Raw genomic sequence first — 26,787 nt, 5'->3', positions numbered from 1 at the left:
CCTTCGATCATTGAAGATGTCCCTGGAATGAATGTTATCATCATCAAGTGATGTGTCCCTTCTATTTGCACACTTCCTCGTATAATGGCCAAACTTATTGCAAGCAAGGCATTTGCCTTTCCTTCCATTCTCAGATCCGGAGTTCCATTGAAGTGACATATAGGTAGGCCACCAGATGCTTCCGTTGTGCCATTTTGATAATCTTCTTTGCTTTGACTTCACCCTTGGTGAATTTGAAGAGGGATGAGGAACCCATTGAGTCTTTTGTCCTTTCTAACTGTCTTCGGTGATTGCTCTTTCACTCTTGCTTGGGCTTTGTCTTCACCTCAGCTCTAATACCATGTTAATTTTAGGTATGTTCTATGCTGAGAGCAATTTACTTCAATTTTTCACATTAACTCAATATCAATTCCAGATTAGCAATCACATTTAGCATGATAGTAAAATGCATATAGAACATAAACATAAATCGCGGAAGACAAGCCAAGACAAGAGGACACAAGATGTGGTGCCAACCAGGGACAAACCCCAATGTGGGGAACCCCTTGATCAATTCTTCTTATGTTAGTTCAGCAGAGAGAGAGATAGTACATATACATCAGAAGTCAACATTTTAACTTATCAAAATAAGAGCAGAGATCTTTACTAGGAAGATGACACATGAGGTAGTTGATCTGAACTCAGGTGAAGGCATACTGCTTCAACTGATCCTCCAAGGTGACTCCATCACCATGCTGCACCCATCACTGTGTTGCACCTCATCATCATGTTGTACCCAACACTGTGTTGCACCCAATCACTGATCTGCTCTCATCACTATGTTGTACCCATCATACCATGTCCATCATCACTGTGTTGCACCATGTTGCACCATCACACCATGTCCATTATCAATGTGTTGCACCATCACACCATGTCCATCATCACTGTGCTGCACCATCACACCATGTCCATTATCATTGTGCTACACCATGTTGCACCATCACACACTCAATGCATACTGCAATACATCATCATTATGCTGTTGCAATACATCATGTTGCTGCATTCATCACATCATGTTGTACCTCATTACATCATACTGCGCCTTATTACATCATGTTGCACCTTATTACATCATGTTGTCTTCAAACTAAGATAGCAGCCCCAAGGTGGTCCTAGCTATGGTGTTATGGCCTGCAGCCTAGCACATAGCAATGCTGAAGAGAATGTCTTCGAAACATATAAAGACTGTGACTTTACTTTCATCAAACCATGAAAGAGTACAGACACATATATATATTATACCAAGGCTATTTATTGAGTTGTTGTGATATCATTGATATACATTGCAAGGAGGCAGATCCATATATTGTAATACAGTGTCCTCGTCCGAAGTTGTTCCTCCGAGAGATCACAGGGACACTGCTCCTTGTCATGTGAGCCTAACATGGATAACAAGAAGACAGATCCATTCCAGGAATGTATGAGTCCAGATTTTCACTCCTTGTTGCGGCTAGGTGTCTTTTGTACTACATATAGGATTGTTGTAGATAACATCCTTAGGACAGCGTATAGGCTTCCTTTTGACAACATCTTAAGGTCTCTTATTAGACCTGATTTTAGGGCACATGGACAGGCTTAGATAGGCTGTATATATATCTCCTCTTTTCTACTAATAGATCTTCTCACAAGCCTGCGGCTAGGGCACATTGTGACAGCAGATTTAGGGCCTCAGATCAACATCATAGGGCCTCCTAGACCTGCGTTATAGATGCCTTCTCTACTGCATTAAAGCCTTCTTCACCATGACCGTGTTAGAGTCTAGAGCATCCTTACATGACAGCGTATTAGATTTCTTCATTAGGCCAGCAGTTACGGCTTCTCCATACCAACGTTAAGGTTCTCTATGGCAGCGTAGAGCTAGGGCATCTTTTTCTTAGGGCAGTGTATACTCTTAGGATCTCTCCTCCCACGAAAACTCAAAGACAAGTGGAGAGGAAGAGATCACAAGAAGAGTGTGTGTCCAAATGGCTAGCAAGCCACCTCTTTTTATACTAAAACGTTGAGCACAAGTGGAGGCAATTTGGTTGCTAGCCGACCTTGACGAATTGTCCCATAACACAAATAAATTCATCTCCATGAATACATGTCGAAATCAGATGATCTTTAGATCAATCCTACACCTCTCAATGAGAGGAATCCATGAAAAATATCAGCTGCCATGAATAAGTAGACCGACATGGAGTTTGGCCCTAGTTGTCAATTTTAACAATGGGACCCTAAGTCTAAACTTAGGAAAATAAAATAATTAAAGAGTATTAATATAAACAGTGGGTGTAACTTCTAGAAGAAGACGAGGATCAAGCAGAAATGATCTTAGCCATTGATTAGCTTCTAATCTAGGTCATTGAATGTCAATGAGGAGATTATTTAGCCCCCTGCCTCTAAAATTCTTCTTTCCACGTCCTCTTCTACGACCTCTTCCTCTAGAAGAATCTTGTGTATGATTCTTCCCTTTCCGTGCAAAGCACACAACTTCTTCAGAAGAATGAGGAGTTGTCTTCTTCCCAAAAGCCTTCTCTCTTTTAGCAAACTTCTTCTCAATGGAGTCAAAGGAAATCTCCTTAAGTTTGCCACTTGCTTGCAATGACTCAAGATAATATGAATAAGTGGGATATAGTGCCTTGACATAAGTTGTGAGAGAAACATCCATTTTAACTCCAGTAGCTTCAATATCATGCATTATGGCTCTTATTTCTGATGTTAAGGCAAGAGGGTCATCATTTTTCAACTCAAGATTGAACAACTTGATCATTAATTGAACAACTTCAAGCTCATAGTGTGAATCATATAATTCCTTCAACTTCTTTAAAGCTTCAAAAGCATTTGCATTTGAAAATGGTGAAATATGACGACTGACCTCTTCATTCACTCACGCTACAATCAAGGCATAGGCCTTGTTGTTCTTGTTTTCCCAAATGGCAAGCTCCTTGTCTGAAGTGGTCTTTTCAAGTGCATTGTCTCCTTCTCCTTTGTAAACTCCTTTCCAAAGTTCATTGAAAATGGGGGTGTGTTTTATCTTCCTGGACCGCTCATGGTAGTTCTCTTCGCCGAAGAGAACCACTCCAACTATAGAGATAAGTGAATGCATTCTCAATAAACTATCTGCTTTCGAAAAAAAACTTCACTCTTTATTGTGCATATGAATAGTCACACCACCATATAATATATCACTAACTCACATAATATACCACCACACCATATAATATATCATCTACCTTCGCTGATGTAGCAGCATGATCCTTCCCGACCCCCTTCTTCTTACCAAGACACTTAGAAGCATAGCCTCCAAACTATTGGCAATGGAAGCACTTGATCTTACTTAGATCCTTCTTCTTGCCCTTCTCATTGGCCCCAGCCTCTCCTTGGCCCTTATTGCCCTTAGCCTTGCTACCCTTGCCTGCCAAGGCACAATTCTCCTCGTCCTTTGTAATAATTGATCTCCTTTCTATGGTTTCCCTAGGATCTCTTCCTGTATGCAGTCAATCCAAAACCTTTCCCAATTTGGAAAGTTCTCTCTCCCACTAACAGCATCCTGGAACCCTTTCCATGACTTGTGAAGTCCAAGTAAGGAAAAACTCACAAGATCATGATCAGATACAACCACGCCCACCCCACCTAGTTCATCTCGTACCTGAGTGAACCTTGTCAAATATGGGACAATGGGCTCATCCTTGCTCATCCGGATACTCCTCAACTTCTCCTTAAGAGCAAGCTTCCTGGTATCACTAGTACTCTGATACAACTTCAAGATTGTATCGTACATCTCATACGTTGTCTTCTTCTCATGGATGTGACGCACTATATGATCTTTGACCCCTTCTAGAATGATGCTCTTTGCCTTGATATCATTCTTATTAATAATTATGCTGGGCCAATTGTTGGGGGTCTTGAGGTGGTGTTATCGCCTACTTGATGCACTCTCCCACCGCATTATCTTCCAGCACTATCGTGATCCTCCATTTCCAAGCTATGAAGTTCAATGCTCCCTCTAGATAGTGATCTACTCTCAACCCTTGGTAATGTTGAAGGAAGTGTAACTAGGTTCTGTCTTCATGAATGTAAATTTGACTTTTGTATTTATTCAAGAAAAGCAAAATTATTTTTATGATATTTGTCAATGAGTTTCTTGCTCATTGAATTAGGTCAAGCACATGTTTAAAGTGCTTCTAGGAAATCAAGAGTCAATGTATTTATGTAAGACCCTTTGAGGGCATGTTACACAATATATAAGGTCAAAGGAATACCTCCAAGACAAGTGCAAGTCCTCTCCATGCAGGAACGTTCTCCACAAGAAGTTAAACGAAGAAAATAATGAAGATATGGTCAAATCGGCCTAAAGACAGAATTTCGGCCTAATGTCAGCCTAGAGGAGGGGTAGTCCTCCACATATAGAGGTTGTCCACTCCCTCATAAAGCATAAAAATGCAAGCTCTGAAATCAACGAAGAGATAAGCCGAGAAAAGGAAGGTGAAGCAAGTCTAAAGGGTCTCCAAAAGTGCAGCGGAGGTAGGTGATTGTTTCTAGGGCTAGAAACAATCACACGTGTAAAGAGAAGGAGGGTATACTACGAATATAACAACAGCAAAATTTCAGTGCAAGATTCGTTGGTGTTTGGGCTAGATATTAGGCCTACGAGGCCTCCCAAGACAAGCGAAGAAGTCTCTCTCTATAGCGAAGGTGAAAGGACCCTAATTCACTAAGGGTACCCTCCACACGTGGGAAAACTAGGGCAGCAGAACAGCAGTACAGTGATACACTCATATCTCAAGAAGGATCTCGTTTGAATAAGTCTACTTGAGCAAAGGATAGAAGAAGAACATCTCATCTAGAAGGCTCACTCAAGGAAGGTCTATCTCTAGACAAGAAACAAAGAAGGAAGACGAAGTGTTGGGGAGCAAAGCGCTGGAAGGAGGAAGTTTATGTGTCGGGAAACAAAGTGCAGAAAAGAGGAGAGGACTTGACTTGTGCTTGGAGGACATCCTAGTCAAGGGTCTAGGGTTTGGTAGTGATCAATAAGAAGCTTCAATAAGAGAAACTTACCAAAGGGTTTTCCTCTCAAAGAGAGAGAGGTTTTGGCCCTGGAAAAGAGCCAACATTTGTGTTCTTGTCTTTATGTTTTTGGTAGCAGTTTGATGAAACACACACACTAATAATAAGAAGAAGATCAAGCTAAGATAATTGTAAAAGTGCTTCACAAATTGTTATCAAGCAGTGAAGAATCCTAACAAACACTAGTGCCCTAGATTCTTCAACATGGTATCAGAGGTAAGGTGACACATCAAGGAAAGGGCAACTCAAGAACACTTATCAAAGAAGGACATATACAAGGTTGAAGCATCAAGCCTAGAAGTTTCAATCACTTCAAGAACAAGAAGGTCTCCAATCCATCATTCATCAAGGAAGTCTATATAGCAAGAAGAAGAGCCTTACATAAAGGCACCTACAAAGAAGAGCAGATTGAAGCAACACCTACATCAAGCTACAAGTCATCAAGCAAATCTCATCATCAGGCAAGTCCACTTGGAGAAGGCAACTTGAAGAACATCAAGATCCTAGGAAGGCAAGTCCACTTGGAGAAGGCAACTGGAAGAACATCAAGATCCTAGGAAGGCAAGCCATCAAGTCTTCAAGGAGAAAGCAAATCCACTACATCTCAAAATATATCAAGTACATGTCCCCTTTTGAATATACATCATTGTCTTTTTACAAGGAAAGCAATAAATTGGTACGTACCAATAACTTTCTTGCCTGGAAGAAGAGGACTAATTTACTTTTCAAGGAGAATGAACTTCTAGAACATGTCAAAGGGAATATCACTATCCCTGCTAAGGAACAAACTCAAGCCTTAGCTAAGTACAATAAGGATGAGACAAGAGCTCAAAGGATTCTGATAGAATCAATCAAAGACTCTCTCATTCCTTATGTCTCCAAATTTGAAACATCAAAAGAAATTTATGATAAGTTAGTAGAGTTATTCTCGGTATCCATAACCGAAGAAGTAATATCTCTAAGGAATGAATTGTAAAAGATGAAGATAACAAAGGAAGGAATAGCTCCCTACTTCATGAAAATCTCTGAAATGAGAGATCAACTTCAAGAGCTTGGGGAAGTCATGTCTGACAGAGAGATGACAACTGCAATACTCAATGCTTTACCTGAGGATTGGGGCAACTTCACATATAGCATATATGCCAAGAAGGAAGCAACCACATTCAGTGAAATGTGGTCTCTATGCAAAACAGAGGAAACAAGACTCAAAGCAAAGGAAGATGTGGGATCAAAGGAGCAAGCATTTGCTACCATGGCCAAGAGAAAGGATAAATTTGGCAAAATTGGTCCACGAAGAACAAACAACAAAGACATGTCCAAAATCCAATGCTATGGATGCCAAGAATATGGACACTACAAAAGGAATTGTCCTAAGCTTAACAAGGACAACAAAAGAAAGAGGGAAGAAGCTCACATGACTCAAGAGGTGAAAGAAGAAGAAAAGAAGCAAAAGAAGGAAGATCCTCTAGATCTCTACTATGACTAAGTCAAACTCTTTACTTCAAGTCTTCTTTCAAGGTTTTGAGTAGAATAGGAGCATGTAGAAATTGCATGGCTAGAAACATCTTCTAGAATCTAGAAGCATGTAGTACATAGAGTTCTAGATACTCATGTAGAAAAAGCATTTATAATAAGAACAAAATGCATGGTTAGAAATATCTACTAGAATATAGGAGCATGGTAGATATAGCTCAAGATATTCATGTAGAAGGAGCATACCTAGTATAGAACCTCATCCATGATGAAAGAAAATTGATCATGATTAAGAATCTTAGAAGACCTCCATCATCAAAAGAAAAGAAACATTTGCAAGGCAAGGGTCTTTAAGATCCTATGATGGAATCTTCAAAAGAAGGTTCATGAACCAAAGCAGCTGTCTCACTGGGAATCCCATTTATGAGATTCAAGAAAAGGATGATATGTAGGCAAGCTAAGATGAAGCAAGAAGGGCCACACCAAGGACAACCAAATGAAGCTAAGATGATCAAAGGAGAATCAAGATGAGGTATGTATGCATTAAAGTTTAGTCATGTTATCATTTGTATATTATTGATTCATGGGAATAGTTCTATAACATGATCAAGTATGAAAGAATCTCTTTCACCAAGAACATGCTCGAAGGCATGTACTACAATGCAATGAAGGTCAACAAAAGAATATGCTCACATAAGGAGTATAATATTGCTGACTACGAAGCAAGAAGAAATGTTGACTAGTCCAAGAACCAAGCAATGAAGAAATGATCTCACAAGAAACATAAGATGGTTGACCTATCTATCTAAGAAGAAGCAAATGAAGAAAGAGATCAAGCATGTGAAGAACACCATGATCACCGAGAATCACTATCTGACAAGATTCTCTAAAGATATCTCCCGAAAGAAGGCAGGACGACTCTGACAAAGGAAGGAAGGACCCTTGACACCTATGAAGGCCTTGGAGATATGAAAGATGTAGATAATTGATTCTACTCCACAAAGATGTCGTGATGAAGAAGCCATACAGTAAAAGAAAAAGCAATGTTGAAACAATATCAGAATGAAGTCATGATGGGCTACTAGGTCGAAGCATGTAAACAAGCAAGTACAACGAAGCATCCATGAGAAGAGTATTCTGAAGCATGGATAGATGACAAAGGGGTAGCCATATGACAAGAAAACCTGATGTATGGCAAGAAAGACACTTTCCACGAAGGAAGCAATGACATGACAAACTAGGAAGGAAAGTGATCAATGGATGATGCCCTACCTAGAAGAAGTTCGAACAAAGACTTCTTGACATCAAGCAAGAAAGGTGATCAAGAAGCTGAAGGACCCACAAAGAAGAAGTTGTTGATAAATGAAAGAGTCCCTAGTTAAGAGGGAGCTCTGACAAGTCCCTAATCAAGAGGGAGTTTTGGCTCACCCCTGATTACAAAGGAGTGATATTTGTGTTTTTCCATCTCATGGGTCGTGCACTAGACCAGGACTAACAGCCGTAAGTCTAGATGAAGGCCATGAATGGAAATGTAGAAACGTGATAGACACAACATTCTTGTCTTCACTTGGAAGAAAGAATGGGAGGATTACGTAATCATCTGGCATTTGATACTCTTTGAGGATGTGTAGGGCATCCAAAACAAGAGTAGGCAAGAGCACTGATATTCTTTGAGGGTTGGGAACCCAAGATAAGAATAGTCCTAGAAGGTCATACTCAAAGAACACTAGGGTGGGTATGTACCTTGAGAGACAATGACTAAGGTGTCTATAAGTCATTGGTCTCGCCAACATTGTGCTCTGATCTATTGAGAGATAGAGTTGTCAGTCAAGGCCTTTCTGTGGAAACAATGTTGGTTCTTATGATGCTATGACAGATGGATTGCAAATCCAATTTCTCTTACGTGAATTCTTCAAGATTGAAACATAGCCAAACACCTTGTAATGTTGTATGAATACCTCCCTAGTTAAGGAGTGTTTAAGGAAGTGTAACTAGGTTTGGTCTTCATAAATGTAAATTTGACTTTTGTATTTATTCAAGAAAAGAGAAATTATTTTTATGATATTTGTCAATGAGTTTCTTGCTCATTGAATTAGGTCAAGCACATGTTTAAAGTGCTTCTAGCAAGTCAAGAGTCAATGTATTTATGTAAGATCCTTTGAGGGCATGACTATGTATAAGGTCAAAGGAATACCTCCAAGACAAGTACAAGTCCTCTCCATGCAGTAACGTCCTCCACAAGAAGCTAAACGAAGAAAATAATGAAGATATGATCAAGTCGGCCTAAAGACAGAATGTCGGCCTAATGTCGGCCTAGAGGAGGGACAATCCTCTATATATAGAGGTTGTCCACTCCCTCATAAAGCATAAAAACACAAGCTCTGAAATCAGCAAAGAGATAAGCCAAGAAAAAAAAGGCGAAGCAAGTCTAAAGGCTCTCCAAAAGTGCAGCAAAGGAAGGAGGAAATTCAGCGAAGGTAGGTGACTGTTTCTAGGGCTAGAAACAGTCACACGAGCGAAGAGAAGGAGAGAAAACTATGGATATAACAACAGTAACATTTCAATGCAAGATTCGTTGGTGTTTAGGCTATAGATATTAGGCCTACGAGGCCTCCTAAGACAAGCGAAGAAGTCTCTCTCTATAGCGAAGGTGAAAGGACCCTAATTCACTAAGGGTACTCCCCACGCGTGGGAAAACTAGGGCAAAAAAACAACAGTACAGTCATACACTCATATCTCAAGAAGGATCTCGTTTGAAGAAGTCTACTTGAGCAAAGGATAGAAGAAGAACATCTCATCTAGAAGGCTCACTCAAGGAAGGTCTATCTCTAGACAAGAAACAAAGAAGGAGGCCGAAGCGTTGGGGAGCAAAGCGTCGAAAGGAGAAAGTCTATGTGCCAGGGAACAGAGTGCAGATAAGAGGAGAGGACTTGACTTGTGCTTAGAGGACATCCTAGTCAAGGGTCTAGGGTTTGGCAATGATCAATAAGAAGCTTCAATAAGAGAAACTTACCAAAGGGTTTTCCTCTCTAAGAGAGAGAGGTTTTGGCCCTGGCAGAGAGCCAACATTTGTGTTCTTGTCTTTATGTTTTTGGTAGTAGTTTGATGAAACACACACACTAATAATAAGAAGAAGATCAAGCTAAGATAATTGTAAAAGTGCTTCACAAATTGTTATCAAGAAGTGAAGAATCCTAACAAACACCAGTGCCCTAGATTCTTCAACAAGTAAGCCATACCACTTCCCTTGAGAGCTCTCTAAAAACTTGCCCACTAACAGTCTTGTAGTCCTTCACAAGAACTGTACTTAGGGCCTCTAAAACTGCCTCTCCTAGCAGACCAAACGTCCTTCTCTGATCTGCACTTAGGCCTCCTTTTGACACCTACTAGTAGCCCTCCTCACTTCTCTTAAGATGCCAAACAAACTATCCAACCTGAGTAGTATCCACTTAGCAACAAAATCAACTTGAACACATCATTCAACATACCTCTAGCTGCTCTGGTCCTTCTCGGCCTGTGCAGTATTTTTTGTGGCTCTCAGCCCTAGTTAGGGTTGCCTGTAGCAACTGCTACAACCCTCCAATTAGGCTTCAACCTGCTCAGAATGCCTTGTCGTCTCCTTTCCAAGACTCCTCCCATACTACGCAATTACTAGCCCTACATGCATTATTGTTATAACACTTTTCTAAGCACAGACCAACCCTAAACTAGGGATCAGTCCCTCCCGTAAAGACACAGAACCTTGGACGCCTTGATCACAGAGAATAGGATCAAAACTTATGCACAAAACCAGCCCAAACTTGCTTCTCCAGCTCACGACCTGCACTCCCAATCAAACTCGGCCCCAAACCAATACAGTCCTTATCTTCGGATAAATATCCTTTTGATCTGTGGCCTACTTCAATTGGTGATTTCTATGAATTGTTGCACTTGGATGTGCTATTTTATTCTGCTCCAGGATCTGATACCATGTAGAAAATCCATGAAATTTTGATTTGCTGATAAGAACAATCTGAAAAACACTTTATTTTCTTACAAACACAGAATTTCTCTACTCGATTTGTAGCGGAATTAGGAACAGAAATAAAAGTACAATCACAGAATTGAATGGCACAATTTTTATAGGGAACCCAACTGGGAAAACCTTTTGCTTGATCATTGATAGTTTATTGAAGAAAATTGAGCATTAGATCTCTTACAATACAATTGTTTCAATCTAAAAGACATACTTGTCTTCCTTGCTTAATCTAAGCTTGAAACCTATGCAAGAATTCTAATCGCTGCTTCCTTACCCAAGGAATTGGTCCTTCTCCAATTCCAACAAGCCTTTCCTAGGCTTGTTCACCTTCTCTCACAAGCTCCACGCACAACCTTGTGCTTCCTATTATTTGGTCTCACTAAAACAATGATTAAACTTGTGCCTTCATTCCTTCTTTTAAAGGAGATTCAAATGGTTAAAACTATTTAAGGAATTGAACTGAAGCTTTTCTAGTTAACAAAAGTCAACAGAACTAGTTCACTGGGTCCTCCTAAAATGTAGGAGGCTAACTGCACTTAAGCTTCTAATTCGCAATTTAACTCACGCTAGAAGATCAAAACTTGACCTTCCACTTCAAAACATCAATTAATTGCCTCGTGCACTCCTAATTTTTAGGGAAACTCCTAAAGTTTAGGAACTCACCCATGCACAAAAAGGAACTTGACTTTGCCTCCTTGAATTAAAGCACAAATCAAGGAATCACTTTTCTCATTAATTTCAACAAGCAATAGCAACACATCACACCTAACCCTGGACACCTTCTGCACCTAGGACGTTTTGCCACTTTACACTACATTTGGTGATTCTTCAGCATGATGCACCTAGACCAACATGCTCCCAAGCTAGTCGTAGCACTCTCTAAGAGATAGCAGCAAATCTAGAGCCCAAATGAGGATGGTCTCACCTTCTAAGACATGGGATGGCTAGTAGCACCTGGAAAGCCCTTTTTGGAGAAGAGATGGGCATTTTGAGCAATTAGAGACCCAGGAGACCAGCTTTGGTGCCCCAAACAAGATTTTTGGGTCCATAACAGTGGTATTTTGACATAGATTTGAGGGCCAACCCTCACATCATGATTTTAGGAGGCTCCTACATCACTCATGCCACCTTAGAGCCTCAATGCGTGCCACATGGAGCTCTACGCATGGATGATGTCAACCTTTTTAGTCCTTATGGCTCACACATGTGGGCTCCGGCTAATCATTTGATTTTTGTCTAAGCTAGTGGGTCGGCTTGTAACCCAGTGCATTATTATGATTTTACTTGTTTTCCTAGGTTTTTAGGCTAATATTAGAACTATTCCTCCTCATATAAATAGAGGAGAGGACTTTTCATTTGAATCATCATCACTTGTAGACTCGGCTTCTCTTCTTGAGAATTTCGACCTCTTTTCCTATTGGCCAAATGTGATCTATGGAGCAAATCTTGTACTCGAGCTACTGTCTTGTCTTTGGAGAAGTTATCTTGGATTGATGATTGGATTGTTCATGCATATTATCTTGTAAGTTCTCTTTTATTGAAAATTTATGATTTCATGTCTAATGTATGGGAATAAATTGGTAATCTAGGCGTTGACCCTGCCGCCTACACCTACCTACAAGTTAGTGAGAAAAGCCTTCAACCCCACAAGGTGTGGTTGGTGGCAGGGAACTCAGAGAAGGTGTTGTCACACTAATCCCGACTCTCTCCGTTTGAGCTATCTCCTAGGTTAGCTAAAGGGGGTGGTCCCTAATGAAAAGTTAAGTTAAAAGATGTGAGTTTCTAGGAGAGTGTTATCGTGAAAATGGATTACTTTTAAGGATTTATGAGCAAATATGAAGTGAGCAACTTGAAATAACAATGCCAATCATTAATATGATTAAAAAAAACCATAAAACCAATGCCTTATAAGGAATTTGCTCAACAATTTAAAGATATATTTGCTCAAAGTAAAATGCAATGCTCTCAAAAGAGAAAACAAAGTAACCCAGAAATGTAAATAAGAATTATTAGCACAAGATATGTAAGATACAAAATGCTTTTGAGATAATCAACTTTACAAATCAAAACATGTGAAACATATCTTGGCAAAACCAAAAAATTAGTAATTAACTTGGAAATGTAAAAGAAAGGAAGTGCTAAACCAAGACATCAATATGCAATTGGACTTGAAACATGAAAAGAAAACACTTGTTTGAAATGATTACAATACTTTCTTTTGGAATAGACTTTGCATATGAAAACTCAAACCATCAAGAGACAAGTAAAGTAAATGTAATGGAAAGTGTTCTTGGTTAATTTTATTAATAATGTTTACAACAAGATTACAATTTAACTCTTCAATTCTCAGACCTCACCCTCGCCCAATGATATAGATCTCACAGTGAGGAGTCAATAGAGGAGTAGAGAATCCCTAAGATGTCTACTTCAACCAACTTATGTTGGAGGTAAAATTTTAATGAGACTTGGGGCCTTCCTACACTAAAATGCCTAAATGAGATGCAAATTGCGTTAATTCCCCAAATTAAAATAATGATACATGCAAATGCTTCAAAGAGATTGATTTGCAATGCTTGAAAATGAAATTGTGTTCAACATAAGTTGCAATTAGAATTTCAATTGGAGGAATAAAATTAGCTTACAAGTGTTGCATGCGTTTCATCAATGAATTAAAATGATACAAGTAATTTGCTTGAAAGTAAAATTTGTTTCAAATAGACAATGACAATAAATTGCTCCAATATTTAAGATAACATTGTAGCATAAAATTGAAGCATGTATTCAAGTGCTCATGAAACAATTTACCAAGTTAAATGGAAATGAATCAAAGTTTGTTAAGAATATAAAATGCTTGCATGTAAAGGATGAATTGCCCAAAGTAAAGTGTAAGCTTGTAGCTCCAAGCAACAATAAGAAAGAAGATGCAAAGCTCAAATGAAATTGTAACAAACTTTAACTTAATGAAATGTGGTAGTGAGGTTGTGTTAATTCCCAATTAAAGCATGCATATAAGTAAATGAAGTATGAAAGCTTAAACCATGCAAATGTCAATCCACCCAAGAGAAGCCTTCCCCTAAATGGGGAGATAGGATACCATGGGAGAAATCCCAAGCTCCCACAAGCAAATTAGATCTTTTATTAATATTACAATGAGAAGAGGGCCCTTCAAAGTTCTCAACTATACTTCAAGGAGAGTCCTCACAATAATTGCTTGAAACTTGGACACTAGACCTCCTTTCTTGAGAAAGTAGTGACAAAATCTCACAAAACTTATGCAAGGGAAACAAGGTGTGAGTTTCCTCCAAATACCTAGGCTTAAAGAGGAAAATGAGCAGCCCTCTAGTGAACTTGACTTGGCCAAAATAAGCCTCAAAAGGGCTCACGACATCCTTGGAAATCAAACCCCCAACACTTGCCAAAGGCCTTGCAAACACTTGTTAGATTTTGCGGGAAGTTGCTCTTCAAAAGCTGCCACACAAGAGTTAACAAACAATCCAAACAATGGCTGCAAAATAAGTTAAGTATTAATGGAAAAATCAACAAGATAAAATGTATATGTACAATTCTAATTTACAAAAGGCTAAGCTAAAGAGTGAAAGTAAACTCTCGTCTTTTCTTAGTCATCTTCAAACTCTTAGATAGCAAATGAAAGAAATGAAGTACAATGTTTTTTTAAAAAGAGATTTAAATTTAAAAGTTCTCGGCTTGTGTACAAGCTATGTGCCGAAATCCCTGCAAAACCACTTTGTATGTAATATTCCTAATTAGCCATGGCTAATTGGAATATTCGATTTTGCTCAATTTTGCCTTCTATAGTTATTTATCAATAAAAAAGTGAGAAAAAGGGGGGCATAACTCACCTTTAGAAAAAAGTCACTTCCTAGCAGCACAACATTGTGACTTAAAGGGGAGCCAAGGGGGCCAAATGACCACGCAAAGATGGGACCCACGCAGACACTTGGAGGGACTGCGCAGATGGAAAGGAACACGTGGCAAGAAAGGGACTGCGTTGAAGGAGGTGGGCCTTGGGAATGAGAGAGGCCAACGCTATAAAAGAGAGGGGAGCTTCCTCATTTTGTCATTCGATTATGTGCATTTGAGCTAGTCACTTCAACTTAGAGCATGTTGGCTGTTTAGCTGGTCTGCAGCACTGTTTAGTGCATCGAGTGTCTCCGTTCGGAGATCTCACCCTTAGCCCCGAGGAACTTCAAGTGCCTACTCGGGCAAGGTAGTTTTCAGCAGTCTTTTGCAAGAGGATTGATCTTTGGAGGGAGGAGGAACTGAGCATTTTGGATAACTGTGCAGTCTTGAGAGAGAGGCGTAGTTCTTTTGGTGGGAGTTCCGAATTGAGGGTTTTGCGAAGGATTTGAGCTGGGAGATTGAGCAGGGGATCAGCCCTTGCATATTGGAGGATTTTGGCGAAGTTTCAGGTGGAGTTTTAGAGGATTCTATTCAGTGGCAGCGCAGAGCTTTGAGGGACAGCGTAGATCCCCAAGGGGGTGATTTTCGGGGGTCAGCTATTTTAGAAAAGCTTCCTGGGATTTTCTGGGTTTCTTGAGTAGAGTCTGATTCCAGAGTTTCAGCATTTTCTGAGGAGGGGAACAGCCCCAAATCCTCATTTGATTTCCAGCAGTGGCAGCAGCACGGCAATTCTCCAGCAGCTTGGACGCAGTTCAGAGAGAGGCCATTCCTTTGCTATTCTGAGTGTATTTATTCACTTGCCTTGTGCAAGTCGAGGTGCTACCTGTATGATCACCTCTTGTACTCTTTCCATCTCAGTATAATAAAATGGCTTAGCATTTCTCTCTGCATTTCTTGAGTGTCTACTTGTATTCCGTGTTTATATTATTATATGTTGCATCACTGTTATTTTCTTTTCCCGGTCACTATATCATTTGGACGTGTTTGGGTTGGAGTTTGCTTGGGTTTAAGGGATATCCCGGAAACGGGATATTATAGTGTAAGATAAGACTATGAAAGTTCAAAGAACAAATGAGAGCTCCTTTAAGAATGTATCAAGAGTGGGTTGGTCTCTCCAAAGACTTCCCTTCACGCTTGATTCTATAATCACAACAAGATGTTCCCTCTACAAAACTTCAATCAAGAATTAGTTCCATATAGATTTAGCAATAAACAATGATAAAAAACCCTAGAGATTTATTTAAAACCAACTAGAGCATTTTGTACCTAGAGCATACTTCGAAATCAAATGTCAATGCAAAATAGCTCTACATTAACAAATCTATAAGAGCATATGGAAGAAAATTAGATCAAAGCATGAGTAAAAGGAATTATACCAATGCTCAACAATTCATCACACTCGAAAAGGAGGAACACCTCATGAATGAAACCCCAAAGTCTTTATTGATACTTCTGAAAGTGTACAAGACAGCAGCGCTTCCGCAAGCACAATAGCTAGTAACAATATTATATAATGTGAGAGCCCATGGCTCTATTATAAAGAGAGTTGGGAGAAAATCCCAATGAAGAATGACAATGACAAATGGCATTGGGTGACAATCCCAAAGAGAAATTCGAATTTGTTGAATGGAGCTCCAATGCCAAGTGTAAAAATCGAATTCTGGCAAGTGGACATCATTTTCTTCTTCCTTTATGTGCCAAATTCGAATTTTATGGTGGAATGACAAGTGTATATGGGTGGTAACCCATGTGGGGACAATTTCCCACAAAAATCTCCACCAAATATTCTCCTAAATCCTCCCAAATGTACATTAACTCCACAAATTCGAATTTCCAAGCAGCTTTTTCATTTAATGCCAGAAATTCGATTTTATTTGAGCACATGTCCTTTCCTTGATTTTAAGAGTCCACATCACCTTGGGACTTCACTTTAACTCCCCCATAATTTTCCACCTTATTTCCACAACATTTAGCATGTGTGGATATTTATTTTTCCCTGTTTATTTAATTTCTGGCTTAATTAATTGCCAAATTTCCCACTAAACTTAGGAAAAGTAGGTTTTGAGGGTCCAAAACACATTATTAACCCCTCAAAGTGTGTCATAGTAGAAAGTTGAGAGTAAGAGGTGTAATTTTGATTACTCATACCCCATACAACTTCTCTATACTACACTTATTACAATTTAAATACAATTTTATTTGCAATTTTTGACTTGCGGGAAATCTAAAAAATTAAAAAATGACTACCTAGACCTAACCAAATTCCACGAAAATTTTTGTGTGATCTAGTATGGTAATATACATCGACTTTAGACACTAAGATGTGTCAGGGGCTCAACCTTCAAACCGTCACCCCGGCTTTGAGTAAAACGTGAGTGAAGAATCTAGAAAATTATCTACCTCTGAAAAAGAAGGGATAATTAACCAGATAAAAAAGACACTCCAAGGTGTACTCGTTTGCTGATTGAGTCCCAACATCCTAGGCCTGTTACAGACTCAAAACTCATCATTACTAGTATCACTTATTACAATTCCCCGTAGGGTGTGGAATCTGGGTACAAGAAAGATGATGAGAAGATAGAAGTAGAGTTAAAAAAACTCTGTTCACTGACGATATCTGATGGTACAAGTGTATTCTGGATTATCCTTGGGCATGAAGTCTTCATATAATCATTAGATGCCACTCCAGTGGTCAACACTAGGTTAAATTGTGTGCCCTAATTTTGTTAAATATCAATTTTATGGAAGTTAGGTCATATTATTGCATGCATTACTCATAGTATGATATGTGAATGGCAATCCCCTTGGTGATCTTACATTAGCTCTCCCAAGTGAATTTCAATCCCGCACAAAGGTAATAGTTAGGGTTTTGATGTTAGCACATAAAATATCCTTACTCCTTTGCAAGTTTTAGCAAGCCTAAAGAATCCATAGACTCCATCAACCGTAGGACTAGGCACTGGCCATCCTTTGTTGGTGATCAAGTCAACTTTCATCCATAAATTTTACCTTTTCTCTCTCTTTACCTATCACTCATCTCTCTTAAGGCCAAGCGGCCACCTAGGGCTTAGTGCGAATTGGTTAGGAAGGGATATTTTTGTTCTTGGAAAGTCTAAATAGCAAGGGAGTGGTTGCCACAAAATCATCCCCCTTTTGTAGGCATTCATTCCAATTTCATCCAAAAGTTTCCTTGCCCTAGTTGTTTGCCTTAGGCCCTAGGGTAAAACCCTAGGTTTGGTTTAGCTTCAACTTGGGGGCTTATTGAGGGTTTTATGTGCCTTAACCTTGCTGATATACATTGTGGGAAACCCTTTCTCTACACCTTGACCTTTGGCCATCCCAACTCTCAACCTATTAATCAAGCCCTAGGTCTTGTGCTCTACAAATTTGGCCTCTCTAAGGAAAACAAATTGCCTTTATCCATTGATTGGAGCCTTGTGCTTAAGTTGTGTCTTTCCCTAAGAAGCCAATTAGTCATCTTATACCTTTATACTTAGAATACCCCTTATAGGTGCCCTTATACCGAGACTCCTCCCATTGGTGAAAGTCCAGAACAAGCAAGGGGTAGTAGCTATAGTGACAGTGGGCTACTACCTCATTGTTGTCACTTGGTCTAGTGATAGCCTTGTTGGGTGCCTTGCTAGATTTTGAAGCAACACTCCTCAGCTACTCCCATAATAGATATTAAAGAAAAATATGGAAATCTCCCCTTGGGTGAAGCACTCTTCATAAAAGTTTTGAATGGGTCATATGTGCCACATATATTCAATCCATTCCAAGCACTACCCTGTAGGCAACCACAAACTCCAAGAAGTACAGAAAAGAAACCTGTAGAGATTTTTCTTGTAAGGTATGCTCCATTATCTAGAATATTTATTTAACTTGAGATATGTAAAATGGTTCACAATGCCAAGCCTCAAGCTTCTAGTCAAAGCACTCAACCTATACATTGATTAGTTCTTGACAGGGGAGAAAGAAAGGAGTTGTTCTAGATGTATGCTCCTTTAAAATTTAAATAAAGTTTTCTCCTCTTTGCAAAGTGTGAAGAGGATCCACAATGCCAGGTGGCATCTCCTTTGATCAAAGCACTGCTTCAATAGGTGTGAACATCAAAATTTACTAGGTATTAATATAAAACTGGGTTAGAAGGTTCCAAAAGTCATGGATCAAGCCAAATCTAATATTAGTCATTGATTAGAGATTTAAGCTCGGTCGTTGATGGACCAACAAGAAAAGTATAAGAAGAGGCTTGAGGGTCAGTTGGAGAATACACCAAAGTGATCAGTGATTCATTTTGCTAGAGCAGGGTTGTTAAGCAAAGTTGAATCAATGATCAGCAACGAAGGGCAGTGAGTATGAGCCAGAGAGGCAGGGACAATACTGGGAGACTAGCATAGAAGCGGAGAGAGCGAGAGCAGCAGTTAGTCCAGGCTACGTAGAGCCCCGCAGAGACAGCACAGAGCCCAGAGGGACTGCGTCATCTGAGGGACTGCGTCATCCACGCAAAGGGCAGAGGGAGTGACGCAAAAGCTGCGCAGTGCCTCAGAACGCTGACGTAGAGGGTCCTGGGGCTGACGCAGTGGCCAGAAAGGCCAGCACTGAGCTTCAATTGTGCCAGAAAGGGTTTCATGGGACAGGTTTTCTGAATACCTGTTTCTGGATATAGAGGTATTGCTGCCGTATATTTTTCTCTATCGGGTGAACCAGTTTAAGCACCCAGTTGTACTCAAATAAACTGCATAATAATATAACCCTCTGAATAGCTGCACCAGTTTTCTCGCATTGGATTTTTCCGGTGACATTGGTCCAAAAATAACAATGTCACTTGTGTGCTTGTTTTCTTTCAGTTGTTGATCAATAGATGTTGATATTGTACTTTGTGTTTATTTTCATTATTTACATGGTAAATAACTTGTTAAGTAATTGAACAAGTAGGTGAAATAAACCAGATAGTACAGGAAGAATTTCTAATGGGTTAGACTTAGAAATTCCAACATCAATATATGAATCTGCCTCCAAATATGTAGAAAGGCAACCTAAAGATGAGATATGAATGAAAAGATGTAGTGACCCCTCCATCTGAGCAAATATTTTTGCAAATATGATTCTTTGGTAACTTTCAGGTATTAACAAATTCCATGTATGTATCCACACTTGAAGCCAAACACCATATTTTTCTCCAACAAATTACAAACATCTATCTTTCCCGTTTTCTTTATTTTTAGCTTCTCTTATCCTTCCATTCTGAATTTTCTTTTCTTCTCAAAGCCTACAAAGAATTTTGAACCATCATCATAATGGGTCCTTTGATAGCATAAGTATAGGTTTATCATGATATTTTTCATCTCTGACAGAATGTTTGTGGGTTTGGGCATATATGTTGAATGGTAATAAATGTCTTCTACTCATTGTTTCTTCTTAATCTATTAGGAACTAAGCTAATCATTGTTGATTTGGGGTAGAATCGGATATGCTCTAGCCACGAAAATTGGTGGAGAGGCTAAAGCACATGAGATCTCCAAGACCCAGAATGGTTTGGGTAGAATCTAACCAGTTTGGGAAATATTAAAATAATTAATATTTTTAATGGAGTTCCCAAGTCTAAACTTAGGAAAAGTAAAATATTAATGTGAATTAATATAAAACTAAATTAGAATGGTACAAAAGTCATGGATCAAGCCAAATCTAGTCTTAGCCATTGATTAGAGATTTAATCTCGACGTTGATGGACCAACGAGAAAAGTATAAGAGGAGGCTTGAGGGTCAGTTGGAGAACACACCGAATTGATCAAAAATTCGATTTTCTGGGGCAGGGCTTGTTGAGGAAATCGAAGGAGTGATCAGAGTTGCAGCTGAGGGGCAGTGAATACAATAGCAGAGAGGCAGAGATAGTACCGGGAGCATCAGCGCAGAAGCCGGGAGAGGGTTGACGCAGAGCCAGCTAGAGGCCACGCAGAGGCAGCCAGAGGCCACGCAGAGCCTGAGGAGGGCCAGCATGGGAGACGCAGAGGCTCTAGAGGCTGACGCAAAACCTCGAGAGGCTGATGCTGGGCCAAAGACGCTGACACAGACCCTGGAGGCTAACGCTAAGAGATTTCGTGGGGCAGATTGGAGCTGGAGAGCTAGATAGGGTGACAGAGAGCAGCAGAAGTGTTGCAGTGTTGCTATGGGATCATTCCTCTGGTGATTTAGCCGATATATCTGTCTCCGACTGAGAGGTACTACTGCCGAGGGCATTCTCTGTTGGGTGAGACATTTTTGGCACTCGGATTGTATTCTGAAATTGCTTAATAATAAAACCCTCTGATAGTTGCACCGTTTTCCCGCATTGGGTTTTTCCAGGGACATTAGTCCAAAAACAACGGTGTCACTTATGCTTGTTTTCTTTCAGTTGATGATCTATATATGCTGATATTGTACTTGTATTTATTTTCAGTATTTACATGGTAAATAACTTGTTAAGTAACTGAACAAGTAGGAAGAAATAAATCAGATAGTACAGGAAGAATTTCTAATGGATAAACTTAGAAATTCCAACATGGTATCAGAGCGTGGTTGTAGATCACAGGATAACTGAAGGCATTAGCTGAGCGGAGCAGCAGCAGCAGAAACAATTGTCCCGAGTGACAGAAGTTGTTCCTAGCAGAAAGCAGCAAGGAAGGGGTGACGCAGAGAGCCTGCGTCATCAATTCGAGCCAGGAGGAGGATCAGCGCTTAGGCAAAGAAGAGCAGACCTGACCTACATAGTGCTCGGTTATCTTTCTCAGCCAGGAAGGATTGACACTATGGCCAGGGGGTGCAGATTGTGCCAGTGTCGGGATTGCGCAGAGCCTAGAGGCTCTAACCTTCAAACTGTTGGGGCATAGGAGGTTGTGGGTAAGTTGCGAAGCGAAGTTGGTGGGGTACTGTGGTCAAAACAGTACCTAACAGGGCAAGACCAAGGAGGAGGGAGTTGCTGTCGAGGATTGACATAAGGATTTCCAGAAGGGAAATCAAAGCTCAGAGGGAGTCAAACCGAGAACTTCCAGATGGGAAGTAGAGAGACTTGAAAGAGTCGAAAGAGGAGCAGCGAAATGACAGTGAATGGGCTAAGAGATTAGGATAGACTGGACGGAGCTTCAAACTTCGTAGTCTGGAAGGCCAAGGTCGTGTCCATTCTAGACAGGTATCACATCAAACACTTCGCCTTGAAAACGATCGTGATCCCGGTTGACCCAGCTGAAAATGACAAGTACGAGGAGGCAATGGCTAGGACAAAGTGCATCATCCTTGATGGTGTCAAGGATCATGTGGTGCCACACATTGCCGAGAAGGAGACGGCAAATGAGATGTGGGAGGCCCTGAAGAAATTGTACCAGCATACTTCTATGTAGAGGAGGATGTTACTTGAAAATCAACGACAGTCATATCAGATGCAGAAGGGAGAGCAGATAGATGCCTTCCTCGATGGATTGAAGGAGATCCGTGATCAACTAACTTCCATAGGGGCCACACCGGATCAGGAACTGATGGTGAGGACCGCATTGAACGCAGTTTCAGAGGATAGAGAGGTATTTGTCCAGAACATACTGGACAGGATGAGCCTTCCAGATTGGGAGGAACTATGGGCGGCTCTTCGTCAAGAAGAGATCAGACGGGTGTCCAAAGCACAGAGTAGTGGAAAAGGAGTCAAAATCAAGAAGGAGGAAGAATAAGATGTGGCTCTTGCATCTGTGGGAAAGCAGGAGAAAAGAAAGAAGGACCTCTCCAAGGTCAAGTGCTTCCATTGTGGGGAACTGGGTCACTATGCGAACCAGTGTCCTAGGAAGAAGAGCAAGGGAGAGGCTTCTGAGACCAAGGCTACGTCGGCTAAGGCGAAGAAGGAAGTGGAGACTGATGACGACTGTGCCATGAGTGCTCATGCACCTCGAGAGAAAGGGTGGGGAGACATCGAGTTGTAGTCAGACGGACTACATGGAATGGGGCAGGATCCTCGAGGTACCCAACCTCTTGGATTATACCTAGCTACAGGAGCCGTGAAGAGGAGTAGTAGGATTGGCGGATATCGATAGAGACGGATGCGGATGGAGCGATAGAGAGGGCTACAGTGCAGGAGTCCCAGGACAGTGTGAGGCAACAGCGCGAGAAGCATGGAGTTGTTGCAGTAGCGCATAGGTCTGTAGAGGGAGCACTTGTCAGCGACAGAGGGAGCTTCAGCGTCGAGAGTGTTTCTAGCCTAACAGAGATGTCAGAGTTGGGAGGATCTGTTACTTGCTTCTCAGTTACTGAGTTGTAGTGCAGCAGTGAGCAGTGGCAGTGCTATGGGCAGCACAATGCAGCTTGATGAGAGGGGATGTAGTGTAGATGTAGCAGTGGCAGTGGTAGGGCCATGGGTAGCAGCACGGATGCAGAGGGATCTGCCATACGGCTGCAGCAGTGATAGTGGCAGGGCCATGGGTAGCAGTACATAATGCAATAGTGTAGAGGATGTTGGGCAGTAGGCCTAGCATCAGCACAAGGACCGATGCCGGATGATCAGGGTAATACTCAGTGAGGAGTATCACTAGAGCATAGTCCTCGCTAAGAGGGAGTGTTGATTTGGGGTAGCACTGGATGTGCTCTAGCCACGAAAATTGGTGGAGAGGCTAAAGCACATGAGATCTCCAAGACCCAGAAATGGTCTGGGCAAAATCTAACCAGTTTGGGAAATATTAAAATAATTAATATTTTTAATGGAGTTCCTAAGTCTAAACTTAGGAAAAATAAAATATTATTGTGAATTAATATAACACTAAGTTAGAATGGTCCAAAAGTCATGGATCAAGCCAAATCTAATTTTAGCCGTTGATTAGAGATTTAATCTCGGTATTGATGGACCAACGAAAAAAGTATAAGAGGAGGCTTGAGGGTCAGTTGGAGAACACATCGAGTTGATCAAGAATTCGATTTTCTAGGGCAGGGCATGATGAAGAAATCGATGGAGTGATCAGAGTTGCAGTTGAAGGGCAGTGAATACAGTAGCAGAGAGGCAGAGATAGTACCAGGAGCATCAACGCAGAAGTCGGGAGAGGGTTGAGCAAAGCCAACTAGAGGCCACGCAGAGGCAGCCAAGAGCTGCCCAGAGCCTGAGGAGGGCCAGCGTGGGAGACGCAGAGGCTCCAGAGGCTAACGCAGAGCCCCGAGAAGCTGACGCTGGGCCAAATAGGCTGACGCTGGGCCAGAGAGGCTGAGCTGGGAGATTTTGTGGGGCAGATTGGAGCTCGAGAGCTTGATAGGGTGACGTAGTCCCTATCAGGGTGACAGAGAGCAGTAGAAGTGCTACAGTGTAGATGTGGGATCATTGCTCCAGTTATTTAGCCAGTATATCTATCTCCAACTGAGAGGTACTACTGCAGAGGGCATTCTCTGTTGGGTGAGCCATTTCTGGCACCCAAATTGTATTCTGAAACTGCTTGATAATAAAACCCTCTGATAGCTACGCCGGTTCTCCCGCATTGGGTTTTTCCGGGGATATTAGTCCAAAAACAACGGTGTCACTTGTGCTTGTTTTTTTTCAGTTGATGATCTGTATGTGTTGATACTGTACTTGTATTTAATTTCAGTATTTACATGGTAAATAACTTGTTAAGTAACTGAACAAGTAGGAAGAAATAAATCAGATAGTACAAGCAGAATTTCTAACGGATAGACTTAGAAATTCCAACAATCACATCATCTGTAAAACAGAACTTATTTTCCTGCATCATTTACAATAAGAAAATTAAATACAGTATATCTCAGGACAAACAAAACACAATAAAATATCAACCATATATCTTGTACTCACTATATTAAGTAACTTGTTTTCTTCATCTCCCAACCCAAATCTCTTTCTGGCGGCTTCTGCTTCTTTATTTCTAGACTTATTTCCAATAAATATCTTTGTTGTAACATTGCCATGAGAAACCTGCAAAACATCTTCTTAAAGTAAGCATAAAAGTAACTAGTCATAAATCACTTCAACTAACGTAAAAGTAAAAAATGAATGCATCCTATGGTCTATGCAAATAAAGTTAAAATGAACTAAGTAGACATTCTTCAGAATATGTAAAACTCAAATCCTATTGATCATAACATCCAAGATATTATTGTTGTCATGCTTTACAAGCTATTATGGTTGAAACAGTCTACAATGAAAGTTTATTTAAACATCAAACAGAGATCATCCATGAACCATTCCATGCAACTTTCTACAGAATGCCAAAATCATAAAAGAAAAACATTTGCTAGGTTAGATATACAGATAAACAAAAAGCTCAAAATTTCAGCAAAAACAGTTCAAAGGGAAAAAAATTAATAAGAAAATGTAAATGTATGAAATAGATGAAAAACCTTTGTGGCAGGAAATATTGTACCACTATTTTCTGTACCAAACTCACTCTAGGAACTCATATCAAGTATTTCTACCCTCTCTTTATTTTCCAAGCATCCTTGTTGTTACCCCCCAAGGGTAACTAACTCAAAGGCCATCATGTCCCTTTCCAAGTTATCATCACAGGGGATGACTCATTAGCCTAACGGGTTCCCGCAGGCCATAGTCAGGAGACAGGGAGTCAATTAATTTGATTATTCAATGTCACTTCTAAGCTGATATTAAGTAATTATATTAAAAGGAGATAATTAAGTGATTTTTTGATTAATTAAGAAATAAAACCTTATAAAGTTACTTCATAAAAAGGGGAAAAAGGCGACCCATGGTATTCAGATGACCCATGGTATTTTGGTAGCCATGCCAATAAAAAGACTAGAGCTCGCTCTTTGAGATGATGAATTAGAGATGGTCTTGATAATTGATCTAAGAGGTCTCAGAGCTTGAAGGTAAGGGTGAGAACCTGTGTGAGGAGGGTTGTTTCAATGGTGCAAGATCCACCTTCACTGATCCGGCCATATTGGTTTCGGTATTGCAACTATACACCCTAGCCAGTGAACAAGGAGGGATCGCTTCAGATATCTCAATTGTGCTTCATATCAAAGGAAAGGGAGTGATCATACAAATCCTCCCATTAGAGCTTCAGTTTGGAGGAAGAGAGGGAATCACTTGGATTTCTTCACTAGTGATCAACATGGAGATCAAGAGGGGAGATCAATCAGATCTCTCATTAGTGCCCTGAAGGTTATTTTGCAGGCCCAATACTTGTGGATCGAGTCATAAATCGTATATTTGTTTGGGGGCAGAGTGTTGTGCATGGAGGACTGAGTATAGGCAAAATAAATTATTGTTTGTTGGAGCAAAGTTCTATCTCCAGCATGCTGAGATTATAACATACTTGCAGGCCAAGCTTGATAATTTCAGCAGTCTGAGTTCCTTCTACGAAAACAGGCTAAGATCCTATTGTGAGGCCAAGTATACTATTGTAGCAGAGGCCGAGTTTTGTACTCATTGTTTAGGGCTGAGATCTTGTCCTTTTTACAGTCCCAGATCGGTCCTTGATTGAAGGCTAAGTAATATCTCAAGAAGGAAGCAGAATTTGCTGTAAGAGAAGGGTTCATGGGACAGACAGCGTCATGTCTTTGAAGGCTGATTTGGTTGTTTAGTTGAGGATCTGCACACCCCTTTTTGACAGGCAGTATTTCCTTGAAGAGGTCAAGCCTCGAGTCATCAAAAGGCCAAGACATATTGATGGAAGACTGTTTTCCAAGCTTACAATTTGCAGGTCAAATTTGCCTTAGAAGGTGGCCGAAAGTATTAAGGTTTATTGGGGAGTGCACACCCATAGTGGAAGGCCAAGTTTGTTAAGGAGATAACACTGCTTGAGCAGGCCGAGCCTGATTAACAATTGCTGGGTGAGTTACCTTCCATTGGCATGCCGCGTCACTCTTATTATAGTTAGGCCAAGATTGCTATTAGGCAGGCTGAGTTTACTCTTTTCCTGAGATGGCGATTTCCCTATCCTAGAGGTCGACTTATTGAGACTCTCGAGAACAAGTTTAGTGACTGATTTCACTGGAGTGAAGGCCGAGTCTCCTTCCTAGTGCAGGCAAAATCTATTAAAGCAAGGCCATGTAATGGTGGAGCAACTGAGTGCAACCTTCTTGGAGTATCTTATGCAACAACAGCTCGTTGGAGGGGCATATTGCTTCAGCAATCCACTTCCAGCCAACTCATGTCAATTCTCAGAGTGTTTACAGGTTCCATAAATTAAATATTGGCATGTAAACTTCAAAATTTCATTAATAAAATTGGCCAGGTTCAATTTCTGTCCCATGGAATTATTTGAGTTCCTTGTTGTATAAGGGTTTGTGCTCAAGTTGCTTGCTAGCAG

General features: G+C 40.5%; 1 protein-coding gene across 5 annotated transcripts in view; it reads right to left on the bottom strand.

Annotated features, from left to right (window-relative positions):
• LOC149263633 (uncharacterized) overlaps nucleotides 1-26,787 on the bottom strand; it is a 313,839-nt gene that overhangs the window by 244,746 nt on the left and 42,306 nt on the right. For 4 of the 5 annotated variants that reach the window (XR_016259290.1, XM_089426542.1, XM_089426545.1 and 1 more), the window contains exon 2: nucleotides 24,312-24,431. Coding sequence is in view for 3 of the 5 variants with exons in the window: in XM_089426542.1 (XP_089282668.1) it covers nucleotides 24,312-24,431 (120 nt within the window). In the remaining 2 variants the exon portion in view is untranslated. Of the gene's footprint in view, nucleotides 1-24,311; nucleotides 24,432-26,787 lie in introns of those variants that run through there. The other variant, XM_089426548.1, reaches the window with a different exon arrangement.

The sequence above is a fragment of the Pinus tabuliformis genome, chromosome 6 (genome assembly GCF_031772625.1).
Source record: "Pinus tabuliformis cultivar Carrire ecotype Pingquan chromosome 6, CPIR1, whole genome shotgun sequence".
In the NCBI taxonomy this organism is placed as follows: domain Eukaryota; kingdom Viridiplantae; phylum Streptophyta; class Pinopsida; order Pinales; family Pinaceae; genus Pinus; species Pinus tabuliformis.
This window is presented reverse-complemented; position numbering and strand designations above follow the sequence as displayed.